The 12603-nt window shown below is 37.4% G+C and overlaps 1 protein-coding gene across 1 annotated transcript in view; it reads right to left on the bottom strand.

Annotated features, from left to right (window-relative positions):
• The window catches only part of etv4 (ets variant 4), a 52690-nt gene that overhangs the window by 33913 nt on the left and 6174 nt on the right, over window positions 1–12603 (bottom strand). The window contains exon 4 of the mRNA XM_015387391.1: window positions 4242–4295. Within this exon, the coding sequence (XP_015242877.1) occupies window positions 4242–4295 (54 nt within the window). The remainder of the gene's footprint in view (window positions 1–4241; window positions 4296–12603) is intronic.

Here is a 12603-nt window from a genome sequence, read left to right as displayed (position 1 = left end):
GTGTTAACGAGCAGTTGGACAGGTGCACCTAATAAAGTGGCCAGTGAGTGTATGTCAGAAGTGTGCAAAATGGAAGCAGAGGAATCCAATCTAACAGGTTAACCACATCATTGGCATCCTGGCATCCAGCTTAGCAACTCTGGCAACTAAGGGAATCCTGCAAAGTCAATGTCTAAATGCAATCAGAGGGTTTTAAATAAGAGGTTGTGTTTTGAATTGGTGCTATATTAAAAAACTGAGTCGAATTACTTTTCCCTTGAAGCCAATTGGTTTCAGAATTGCCCATCATTGATATTCCAATGATAATTTGTTTAATATGTTGTTCAGCTCCAGTTCTGATGTTCAGGATTTCTTCTTTGATAGTGATCTATATTCTGTTCTATCTTGTGGACGGCTTTCACTGATAAAACACGGGGTTAGCTTCAGAAGGCTGCAATTTTCGAACAACATCGACTTTCCACTTGATCCGGATCCATGTGGACTTTGAGAAAGGATCCATTATATGATGCACAAGGGGAACTGTGATTTGGCCTTTCAAATGTAGATTTTTCAGCAGCACATGCCCAAGCAATGGTGTAAGGGTTAGATTTGCACATTAACTTTCAAATTTATGTGTATCCTCCATGTTAAAAGGCTTTTTACTGATGCAACTTTTTCCCGAAGTGAAATATAGCTTTCTGCCACTGGCCATTTCATACTCAAGCATTAGCTACATTTTTATGCAAACTTTAGAGGAATTTCAAATTATTTTCTGTAATCTTTCATAGGGGGTGGAGCTCAGAGCTCATGGCTGAAAGGTTATTGTGAACATTGTTAACTGTTATTCCAAAAATCAACTAAAATCAACGCTGGCAGGTCAGAGCACGACAACAACCCTAGGGGAGCGAATCTCCGACTTCCAGAGTCACTCAGGAACAATGCATTGTGCAATCTGGAGAGGTACTGACAGAATCCTAAAACATGAGTGGTGAAGGATTTTACTTTCAGTTCCTCTTCTCTCCTTTTTTTTATGCTGTCCTTACAAACCGTGCTCTCGGAGAAACACTGTAACGGCGTTCTATAGCCACAACTTCCTATGTAATTACTGCAAGGCACAAAGCTAAACAATCGCTCTACACAAATCCAAAAAACACAGGATTAGTTCACATCTTGGAATGCTCAAAGAGTGTGTGCGCTAAAAGAGGTAGAGGGGGGGTGTTTAAGTTTGACTTAGTTTGCACAGAGACAGGAAGGGAGGGAGGGTTTTGAAGTATCCAGTTAGAGCGCAGGAGTTTTACTGTAGGGCTGTTTTTTATGAATGAAGAGTGGAGGAGAGCTCTGCAGAGAGGAGCGAGAGGGAGAAAGCAGGAGAGGAGGAGGGGTGTGGTGGGGAGACACACTTCCTTTTACGCACGCAGGGAAGAAAATTTATGAATGGGTCACATCTCTCGAGCTGCTCCAAGTGTAAACAACATACTTGGACAGGGAAGTGCAAGCTCAAGACGCAGATTAGCCTCGCCGAGTGCTCAATCTGCGACGCTTTAGTCCCTTTTTTACACAAAAAACACCCAATTATAAAACCCTTCAGGGTATTTCAATGTACTTTCCATGTCATAAACAATAGACAGCCCTGGGAGCTTTGTTCCCCCCACAGGTGGAAAAAAAAAACAGATATGCGTTTGATAGCCAGGAGACGGGCAAGGATAACCCCTGAAGCTGCTTCAAAGAAAAAAAACGAACCCTCTCTTGCGAGCACATGATTTAAATTCAATCTTTCTTTAAACACTTCCAAAAAAAATCACATTAAATCAGTGGAAACAATATGAAGTGTAATTTTACCAGTAAAATGCACATGAACAAGTAAATAAAAAAGCATGGCTGTTTGCATAACCTTCCAGACAGGGCTGGCTTGTTAGCCTTGAATTGAAGGACCAGATGAGATGGATTTACCAGATGTTCAAGTATTGCTCAATCTCAGCTTTTACCCCCTGCCTCTTCTTTAATTTAGTGCTCTAACATGTGTTTATTTCCCTTCTTTTCCCCCTACTGACTTTTACTATCTCCCTTTGCCCCTGTTAACACCACCACACCCATGCAGGTAAAGACTTGACTCAGTAAACAAGAATGTTTAATTTTAACAAGGCACTGCTTTCAATGGAGGCTTCAATTATACTCCAGGTCACATGGGATTAAGGCTTTTGCTTCAAGTGTTTTTGTGCTGGTCTGTGTATGTGTGTTTTAGACTTTCCAAAACAGGTGAGTCACCTGTTTTTAACATTTAGTCTGACGTTAAAAATGCCTTTCACTTTGGTATGGGAAAGAACAAAGTTAACAGACAACAGAAGAAGTTGTGTAACAAATCAAATAATGAAGATATACGCAGATTAATTTTTTTATCAGAGCCCCAGTTAAAGGGGTGATACATATTGGGCAATAACTGGACATATTGTCCTCAAAGTTTATAAGTTAGAAGAGGAAACAACTAATAACTGTAGGGATTTACCCGACTGCATTACACACAATTACACAAAGTTAAAGGATTAGACTGAAAAAAGGTATATTTATGCACACAGATAATGAGTGTCAGTGTAAAACTCCCAGAAATAGGGTCAACCCATGTGAACTTCTTTTCATTGCGACCCGTTTCTGCAGCTAGAACCCTAAGAACAGCCTGCTAGGTCGCAGCACTCTATGCACCAGAGTCAGTGTGACATGGTGCACTTTTAATGCTGATTTTTAAAGAATTGAATAAAGTTCAGACACAGGTGACTTAGGTCATATTTCTATATATATGGGCTAACTATTTAAATATAACTGTACTCTTAAAGTCCCACCTTGCAGCCTACAGCTGCTAACATCTTGCTGCCAGACACCACAGCACACTCTCAGGGGTCTGTTGGAGCCCATGGCTTATTGGGCTGTTGTGGCAGGAAATGCTGGGGTAGCATAATACTAGTGGGGGTGGTCATAATGTTATGCCATAACAGTTTATGTTCATACATACTTGTCACATTAATTTCTCCATAAATCCAAGTTTGAAGGGATCAGCGTTTTGCTCTGGACAGCCATCAGCAGGTAAACTTTCACCAAAGGAACGTCTCTGCTATGGATAAGTGAGCTGCCAATCAAACTGGAGCCTCTCTGACCCTGCAAATCACACCCAGGTCAGCCGTTAGAAAGCCCTGACAGCTGATTGGGTGTGGAGGCCACTGGGTTAAGTCGACATGACCCTTGTGTGCCCAAAGGTTCATCTGCACTTCCTCCTCAACATTGTTGCCCAACAGATTGCCACAGCAGACCGAGCATGTGTCACCCAGTCTCTGATGAGTTGGGAGTAAGAAAAACAAAACAACAACAACCAAAGAAACTCAATGTTTGAACACAAAAGCTGCATGTCTTCAATCAGAGGAAGTGACTCTCAGTGGCACCCAGCACTGCCAGTTTTCTCTTTTGAGGACGGATTACATTTGAAGTTCTCTTTACCATTTCAGCGTCCATGCTGGAGCTGGAGTGGCCAGAAAAGAAAACTGTTTGTAGAGCAACACGTTGTCCCACCCAGATCCTGAATCGCCATTGTTAGGGCAAACAACAAGAAAGGGAAACTCATTCAAATAGCTGCTCAGTTGTGGGGCCCAGGAATTTGCTTTTCCATTTTGCGCCTTCCGATGTGCACAAAGGGGCCACCTTTGTACCTGCACCCTGAATAATTGCGTACTGGTTTCCTGGTCTGCGGCCTATTCACATTTTTAAAGGCATGCAAATAAACGACGGTGGTGCATATTCCTGCAATCCTGGATCTAGGAGTGGACGACTGGGTTATTAGGCTTTTCTCTGCATAGTTTTGCCTGCCAAAGAGGTTACCGTAACANAAAGAGGTTACCGTAACACCAGGCTGACTACATTTGCTTTTATATTACACTATTTTCCCATTGTTTGACAATAAATGTATTTTCTATTTGTCTATTGTCTATTATGCATATTTCTCCTGGTATGACATGATCAGAGACTAATGGATGAATGTGCAAAAATCAGAGCAATAATGACAAATTTTAGGCATAATTAAACCAAGGCATGCATTATTAACAGCAACACGTTCTATCATTTGTACATTGGACTGCTTCACTTGATGTTCTCATCTCCCACCTACGCAACACAATGTTTTTGGTATGCAGACATAAGTCGATAGCTAAATCTTTGATTTAGATGCAAATAAAAATCCTTAACACTTAATTTTGAACAGGCAGTGAAAGTAATGTACTCACAGTTCTCAGAATGGAAATCAGGAACAAACTGCTCATCGCTGTCAGGAACTTGAGCTGAAATAAAAACAAAAAATAACTTTAATGCATTTTACACAGACTCTCAGTCCTTTATTCGTCCTTACTGTCTCTGCTCTGTGAAATCTGAGTCACGGCTTCATTTGCTTGACCTCCAATACTGTAAAGGATTTTTCACAGCTTATATTGGCCTCTTAAATCTTAATTCGATTGATAAATTCAAAAGAACACAAAGCACATTTTTATCTTCACTGGTAGTTCCAAACTGGGACTAAAAACGCCAGGGTTAAATGTAGGACACACCAGTACCAGGTTTTTCACATACAGATGTCACTTTCTCGTCACCGATCATATTTAGAAATAGGTTCGGCCATAGTTTATTGTGAAATATTTCCGTATTGGTTTCTATTTCACAATCATTCCTTTGTTAGCCTAAAAAACACAGAGCCAAGCATCTCACAGCTTCCATTAGCACGTTTCTTTTCTAACTTCTTTTTGTTTTGAGGGAACACAAACCGGTCACGTTTGACCTGTGGATGGTTTTTGTCTCCTTTTAAAGAAACCTAAACCTAAGACAGGGTGTTCAGGCTAAACCAGAGATGTTGGAGCTCAAAAATTCTGAGAATAGTTTAGATTTTGTTGTCCGTTTGTTTAAAAGAAACTAAAACTGGTCAAGTTAGTCAGGAGGTGAGCAATGACTGCAAAAGAAGATGCAACAATTGAAAGAGTGTCTTTCTTTTTTGTGTTTTTGTGGACACTAAAAAGGAAAATATGAAGAATAATATTAATGGAGAAAAATATCAGACCACCCTTGTTTTCTTTGTTTCTCTTGTATTGTTCTCTAAAAATATTTTTAGAGCACAGCATCGAGGGAAACAAGGGTGGTCTGCTGATTTTTCCATGGCTGTAAATATAAACAAATCATGTAACGTAAGAAATATCTTCCTGCTTAAAGTCTTAATGTAGGATGTGGGGAGTCGGATTTGGAAAATCTGTGTTAAATAAAAAAGGGTAAATAAATAAAAAACAACAAAAAAAAATATGAAAGTATTCTTTTAAAAGTACAAAAATAAAAAATAAAAAATTTAACATTACAATAATTTATTAGCTTAACTTTTTGCTGGAATTTATTACTGATCCACTTCATTTAGAGTTGCAAATCAGTTAGAAACCATTATTTATCAAGGACGAATAAATATCCCAGGAAACATTATATAGCCACCTAAGACCAGTTTGTAAAAATAGATGAATCAATAGAGTGATCTAGCTTGTGTGATGCTACCCCTCTTGCAGTGGTGTAGAATTTCAGAGGCCTTGATTAGGCACTCTTGCACAATGAAACTCATCTCACTAAATAAGCAGAGCTGCAGAGGCCAAGCCCAGGAGCAGCAGAGTTGGACCAGCACTATTGTAACACATTCCAATTCAAAAACTCACTTATAAATATCTTTATAGAGGTTTGAACTTTGTTTTTCATGAAATAATTTAGGAAAAGTTTAAATATTCATCTGCGTGCATGTCAAATTGAGACCAGAAAATAAATATGATTTAAATGTCAGAGTTACAACTTTATAACCTGAAACCAATGTGTTTAATTAATAGAAAATAAAGCAATTGTATAAATTAGATTTTGTATATCAGTAGCATGTTGTCCCATTTATGAGTCATTGCAAAACAACTTAGCAGTTAGGGGTGTGCAAAATAATCGTCGTGATGATGCATCGTGATTCTAATTTTCATGATCTACTGCATCGATTCTTGACGCCAAGTATCGATTATTAATTTTAAAAAATTAATAAATAAAATTGCATGAATGGTTGGCGAACATCAGCCAAAAACAAGTGTAATACAACTTCCAGTCCAGTAGATGTCGCTGCGGATGTGTTGATGCACGCTGCCTTGTGTCACAAGCATTTCCGGCCACTGGATACTGCGCAGAGTCATTCAAAAACAAAACATGGAGGAGAAAATATTGCAATGCATCGCAATAATTTAAGTATCGTGATGCATCGTGATAGAATCGCATCGTGGCATGTGAATCGTGATTCGAATCGAATCGTGACGTCTTTGGCAATACCCACCCCTATTAGCAGTGCATCTATATAGTAGAATTTTACCAAACACCAATATCATGGACTACATGAGTTTTGCCATCTCTCCATTTTGGTATTACATTACTGACAATTTTATGTCATATGCTGTAAGGCATTAATTTTATAAAGAGCCTCCATTGAAACACAATCAAAGATTCACATCTTCCACAAACAAGTTGAGTTTTATTATTAGTATAAAAAATAAATGCAAGCAATTGGTTCAAATGCCGGTTGACTTTTGGGTAACATCACATTTCACCAAGAAATTAAAAAAAGAAAGAATATGTAGCCATAAATCCATGGTCCTAAATGATGATTGGCTGGCCTGGGGGTGAAGCTGTGCCAATTGGTTGGAGCAGAGACGCATGGTGGCGTGATTGGTGGGCAGGCAAGAGCCTCTCCGGTTTAAATTTACGCCTTGGTGTCATTTCTTTTATGAACAACACTGGAAAAAATCTAAATCTAGACAACTCATTTTTCCTCAAAATAAGTGCATTTGTTCTTGGATTGAGGAGGTAAAAGAGACATTATGCCAATGGAACAAGACAATTTACCTTTATAATAAGAAAACAAAATTGCATTGTCTTATTTCAAGTGCATCTTATCTAAATATCTTATTTTAAGAGTAAACACTCATTCCATTGGCAAATCACCTCATTCAAATATTCAAATTAAGGGTAAATACACTTAATTTAAGAATGTTTGTACTTATTTCTAGGTTGTTTTTTCAGTGAAGATGGAAGCTTAACTAGGCCTTGACATCAGCACAAGTTCTACGGTGAACATTGATACCAGTTTCTGTGCAACAGTAAGGTCTAAAATACATAAAAAACTGTGCTGATGAAGGTTCTCAGTCATCCAGGTCATAATCATTCCGTAAAAATTTAAAAAATATCCACTCGACTTGGTTTCCAAGATTTGAAGACGTTTCACATTTGAATTGAGAAAGCTTCCTGGAGAGGTGGCGAAACGTCTTCAAATCTTGGAAACCAAGTCCTGTGGATATTTTTTGAGTTTTTACGGAATTAAAAACATTGGAATCAGGCCAGTTCAAAAACACAAAGCGGTAAAAACCAACAGAGGATGTGGTCACAGTCACTGCTCTTCATAACTCAAGTACAATCACTCCAAGCTCCATGCAAAGTTCCAACAGGCAGCTTACTTAAAATAACATAATGCTGACTTCAGATTTACTCAATTTTCTAGAAATTCATACGAGACGAAAAGACTCTGACATCTAAGGAAAATTACTCCTCAATCTGAAGATGCTTGTTATAATGAACAGATTCACTAAAAAAAAAAATCAAAATCTAGATAAGTAAAATTTTTTCTTAAAATAAGTGCATTTGTTCTTGGATTGAGGAGGTAAAAGAGACATTTTGCCAATGGAACAAGACAATTTACACTTAAAATAAGAAAACACAATTGCATCATCTTATTTCAAGTGTATATTATCTAATTCTCTTATTTTAAGAGTAAAACTACTCATTCCATTTGCAAACTATCTTATTTACCTACTCAGATTAAGGGTAAATACACTTAATTTAATACATTTTGACTTATTTCTAGATCATTTTCCAGTGTTCTAAATAATCAGAGAGGCTAAGATTGTTTTACTTTGCAGTTAAAAAGGTAATATATTCAAACATTACTGATTTGAATGATGTACTGAATGACTGAAGGAAGTGTTACGCTGTTAAATATAATAATAATTAAACTTTATTGATCTCACATTGGAGAAATTTACCTCTGCATTTAACCCATCCCCTTGGGGAGCAGTGGGCTGCCATTGTGCGGGTCTGTGGGAGTGGGTCTTTAACTCAGAACCTCAGGATTCTACAACCGTTAGACAATTTTATTGATGTGGTTGAGGTACTTGGTGCTGCTAGTATTTACAGTGATACGGTAGCACTAGCACACTAATGTGCGTTCCTTCAAAGACCTACATGAAAGGAATTCAGAGTTAACGGAAACTTCTGAGGAAAGAACAATGACTTTCCAAGGATCGCAGCCTCAGCCGAGAGGTAAAAATCAGACGCAGCCAAATTATCCCCCTTCCCTCTTTCATTATTTGGTTTTTCCAGACAGAGATACATGATGCAGAAAAAAAAAAAGTCACAGACAAAGGGCAAAAAGAGGAAATAAGAAATTCAAATCCACTTGCATGTCGTCACACTCCTTCCTCTGCAGAGGAAACCGGATGACTGCGCTCTGCAGCATGTTCTGATAAATCACATTGATTTCTTATGTAACGCTGCATCCTGTGATTTACTATATTATAATGATATTATCTCCTTTTAAGGTTTTAGTCATTTGCCCTCAGGAGGGGCCTGCACGAGATAAAGCAAAGGCCAGTATTTAGTTCTGCACACCCACCAATCAATCACTTCCACTAGTTTCAACATGTCTGAAACAGAGCACACTTGACCCAATAAAAAGGCAGCAAAAAACAAACGATGAGCCGCAGACATTATCACAACCTCGACCGTCTGTGTCTGCAAACTTTCCTGAGTTTGTGTGTAAATGCGGATCTGATTTGTTTCCAGGAACACCCCACCAGGAGCTTTGAGATGCAAGTCAGCACAAGAGGAGAAGTGTGTTTATGTGAGTCCAGACGCATGTTCTCTCAGATGCTTCCAGCCACCTTGAAAAACTTTTTTTCTGTTCCCAGCAGGAGATCCTGGGAGGAGTTTAAGAAGTCATATAAACCTAAAGACCAAAATGAGACAAGATGTGACAGGTTCCTGAACTCTTGCCTTTCAGAACTTCACCCTTTCCGTCTCGCTCCTGCTTCCGTTCGTCTTTGGTGAACAACAGGGAAAAAAAAAAAAAGAGAAAATCTCCCTCTAGCTAACCAGCTTTTACAACTGCAGTGGATCCGTCACAACTACAATCACTCATGATAGGGTCTTTAATTAATGCAACAGGAAAGGAAAGGTCTTAGCCGGGGGAAGCTGAAAACAAGCCAGTACTTAGGGTTAAATAACGCTTTGATAGGGTTAGACTTCCATCTCTCTGCTTTCTGTTGCCTTGATCAGGCTCTGAGACTCAACAATAAGCCATCACACTATTTGTGAGTTCAAGACATTGTATCCTTTAAAAGGCTGTTTTGTCCAATAATAGGAAAGAATCACTTTTAAACTTCAGAGAGATGAAAAGGACATGTTATTACTGGATTTAAAGTGATTATTTCTTCCATGAAAGGCATTACAAAATACTTCCTTTTTTTTTCTTCCTCTACTGTAAATGGCTTAAACCAAAACTGAGATATAAATATCTCAGAGTTAAGTGCTGGCAGGGATATTTGATATTTACAATAGGCAACAAAACCAACAGAATAAAACACTTTTTTCAACTTTGAACTGATTAAATCTATAAAGAAATACCAGAAACAGACGTATTGACAGCAAACATTTTCCACCAAAGCAACTGTGACTCTTATCAAAGACCAAACCATCGGTTTTACAGATAATATCTGATCATCAACAGTGCATATCATTGTTATCTTGTTGTGCAACGGTAGTCATTTTACAGAAACAGTGGTCCAAACGGCACAAAGTTTCGTTTATTTCACTAGGCAACTTCCGCTGACTTTCTTAAGATACATACTTAGTTTCATCTAGCTAAGATATTAAAATTCTATAGCCATGAGTGGCGCTTTTAACCATCAGTTCATATTTATTTTGGTAACTTAATTTTTCTTTTTTTGCATCTTACACAAGAATCACGCATCTGTGTTTTGATGATGTCTTTTGCCAATTATGTCGTTTGCATTTTAGCCCCTATATCAGCCATGTTCTGGTTTGTTGTAGGTTGACAACTATTTTAGGGATATTGTACAGCTGGCAGGATTTAAAACAAAAACAAACTGGGCTACAAGTTAATGAGACATGCTGCAACAGAAGAATTTCACCATGTTTCTCTAAGCTATGACATCATTCCACTGAAGATAAAGCACTAACTACTGATGGCTACATCAGATAAAGTATATAAAAAAAAATAAAAGTCAACTACACTCATAAAGCAACATACGAAATTACATCGATCCTGATTATTTGCATGAATGCACTGCAAAATTCTCAAAATATGCATCGTGAATCAATAAAACTGTGGTTTTTGAAGGTATTTCAGTTGGAAAACTGTTAAAATAGTAATACAAAATGGCAAAGTTTCTATCTAACAGTGTCTATCTAACAAAAACATATTTTGATCAACAAAAGTAAAACTATGGTTACAAGAATGTGGTGACTTATCTAAAGTATTTGCATTTAGAAGAATGGTTAAAAAGCAAAAACGCACTTTAAAAAGATAAAAAGAAAAGGAAAGAAATCACTGAAATGTATCTTTAGGAGGATCATTAAACTGTGGCGTCTTAGATTTGTCAGCAAGTCTCCAAAAAAAAAACCTTTATCTGAACCTTTTCGGCCTAAAGACACCTTTGAAGCGACGCCTATTGTTTCAGCTTTATTGCTTCTAGTCTTTGAGTCGGATGGTGTGAAGTGGGTTTGCAGCTTTTCAACGCGACGCGAGAAAAAGCATAAAAGCCAACATGGATGAAGCACGTTTTGCCCTCAGGATGGGTTCAATTCAAAGGGTGCCGATGATTCAACAGTGTCTGATCGCTGTCGTTAAACATTACTAATACCTTCTGCAAGCAGTGAGTGACTCATTATCAATGCATTGAAATGTTTCATATATGAGCATTAATATTTCATTCTCTTTTGAAACAGGAAAAATGCTCTATAGGCCATTTAAATATGCTACAAATATAAAAAAAACAATAATAGTATAAGGACCACTTGTTCAACAGGGCAACTCTTCAAAATGTTACCTATATGACTTTAAAAGCAATTGTTTAAATCACTTTGCAAGCCGCAGCCTGCTGGCGAGACTTCAGGAGGTGGAGCTAAGTTAAACTTCTTTGTATAAAGTTGGATTTTCAGTGAAACCTGATTAATCCGTAAATTGTTTGGATGATTAATAGGAAAGGAAATAAAGGGCCACAAATCTGTTTTCGGTCTTTTATTATTCAGGAAACGTTCGATCATTTGAAAATTAAAAGGGATTAACACACCTTGTTACTATTTGATGGAGCTAATATGAATCATATCTGGCTTCATGTAAAAAGCTCAGTTAAAAAACAGTGGTTGGAATTTTTTTTGGATGCGTTTAAAAGGAAGTGATTTCTAACTGATCTATTTCTAGTTATATGAAATGAAACAAAATTACATAGTTTCCTCTGAGAAGCAGAGATTTGGGGTATTATTGAGGAGTTATATACAAATGTTCTGCCTTAGATATGTTAATTCTAAAAAAAACTTCTTCTTAATATACTATTTGGTTATAAATTCTTAAAACTAAAGCGATAATGCTCCACATGTGAGAGTAAAATCTATTGGGCTCTTTCTGGCATTGAGACAACTCTTATTGCCACTTTGCCAGATAGGACACTATAAAAAAATAACTAAATTAAGTCTCTATTCTGATTAGACCTCCTTTAAATATGGAAGTGTAGCAAAATTTATGTTTATGATTTTTAAGCATTGATATTAACTTAGCTCTAGCAGGTTTAATTTGAAGAACATCTTAAGTATCAAACTTTGACACCAAATCTTTCTTGTAACCCTGAATACAAGCTAAGAAAATGGTGCCTTTGATCCTGTAGAGAAACTGGTGTCAGACTCCAGTCTAAAGGGCTGTTGTCCTGCACCCTTTGGATTTGTCCCAAGTCTAACACACCTGAATCAGATGAATGATTTACCTCTTTATGTGCTCAACAATCCCAGTGTTTATATATAAAGTGCTAATTTACAACACGTCATCTCAAGACACTTTCAATCTCAACCATGTTCTTGGACAGACTCCAAGTAAATAGGTTCAAATTGATTCTAGTTATAAAGCAATTCAATCTAGCAATACATCCATTTTTCGTCACGCTTATCCCAAGCGGGGAAAGACATGAATACTTATTGAATTCCTAATTTTCAAAAATGTTATTTCAAAATTCCTGAGACATCAATCTTATTTAGTCCATTTAAATTTAAAAAGAGTAAAGCCTCTTTTCTACTGAAATTACCGGGTTAATACAAGTTTTTCAAACGCAGGTCAACATGCTAACTATCGACATTGCGCTCCCTTCCCTTTCTCCATCAATATGTTATGTTCTAGCTTCTGTCTTTTTCATCCATCCTCTTTGCACGGAAATTTGAATTATTAAAGACACAGCGAAGAACTGGAGAGCAAAATGAGGGAAA

Source organism: Cyprinodon variegatus, unplaced genomic scaffold (genome assembly GCF_000732505.1).
Source record: "Cyprinodon variegatus isolate N-32 unplaced genomic scaffold, C_variegatus-1.0 Scaffold18, whole genome shotgun sequence".
NCBI lineage: Eukaryota > Metazoa > Chordata > Actinopteri > Cyprinodontiformes > Cyprinodontidae > Cyprinodon > Cyprinodon variegatus.
The sequence above is the reverse complement of the archived record's forward strand: the minus strand, read 5'-3'. Positions and strand labels throughout refer to the sequence as shown.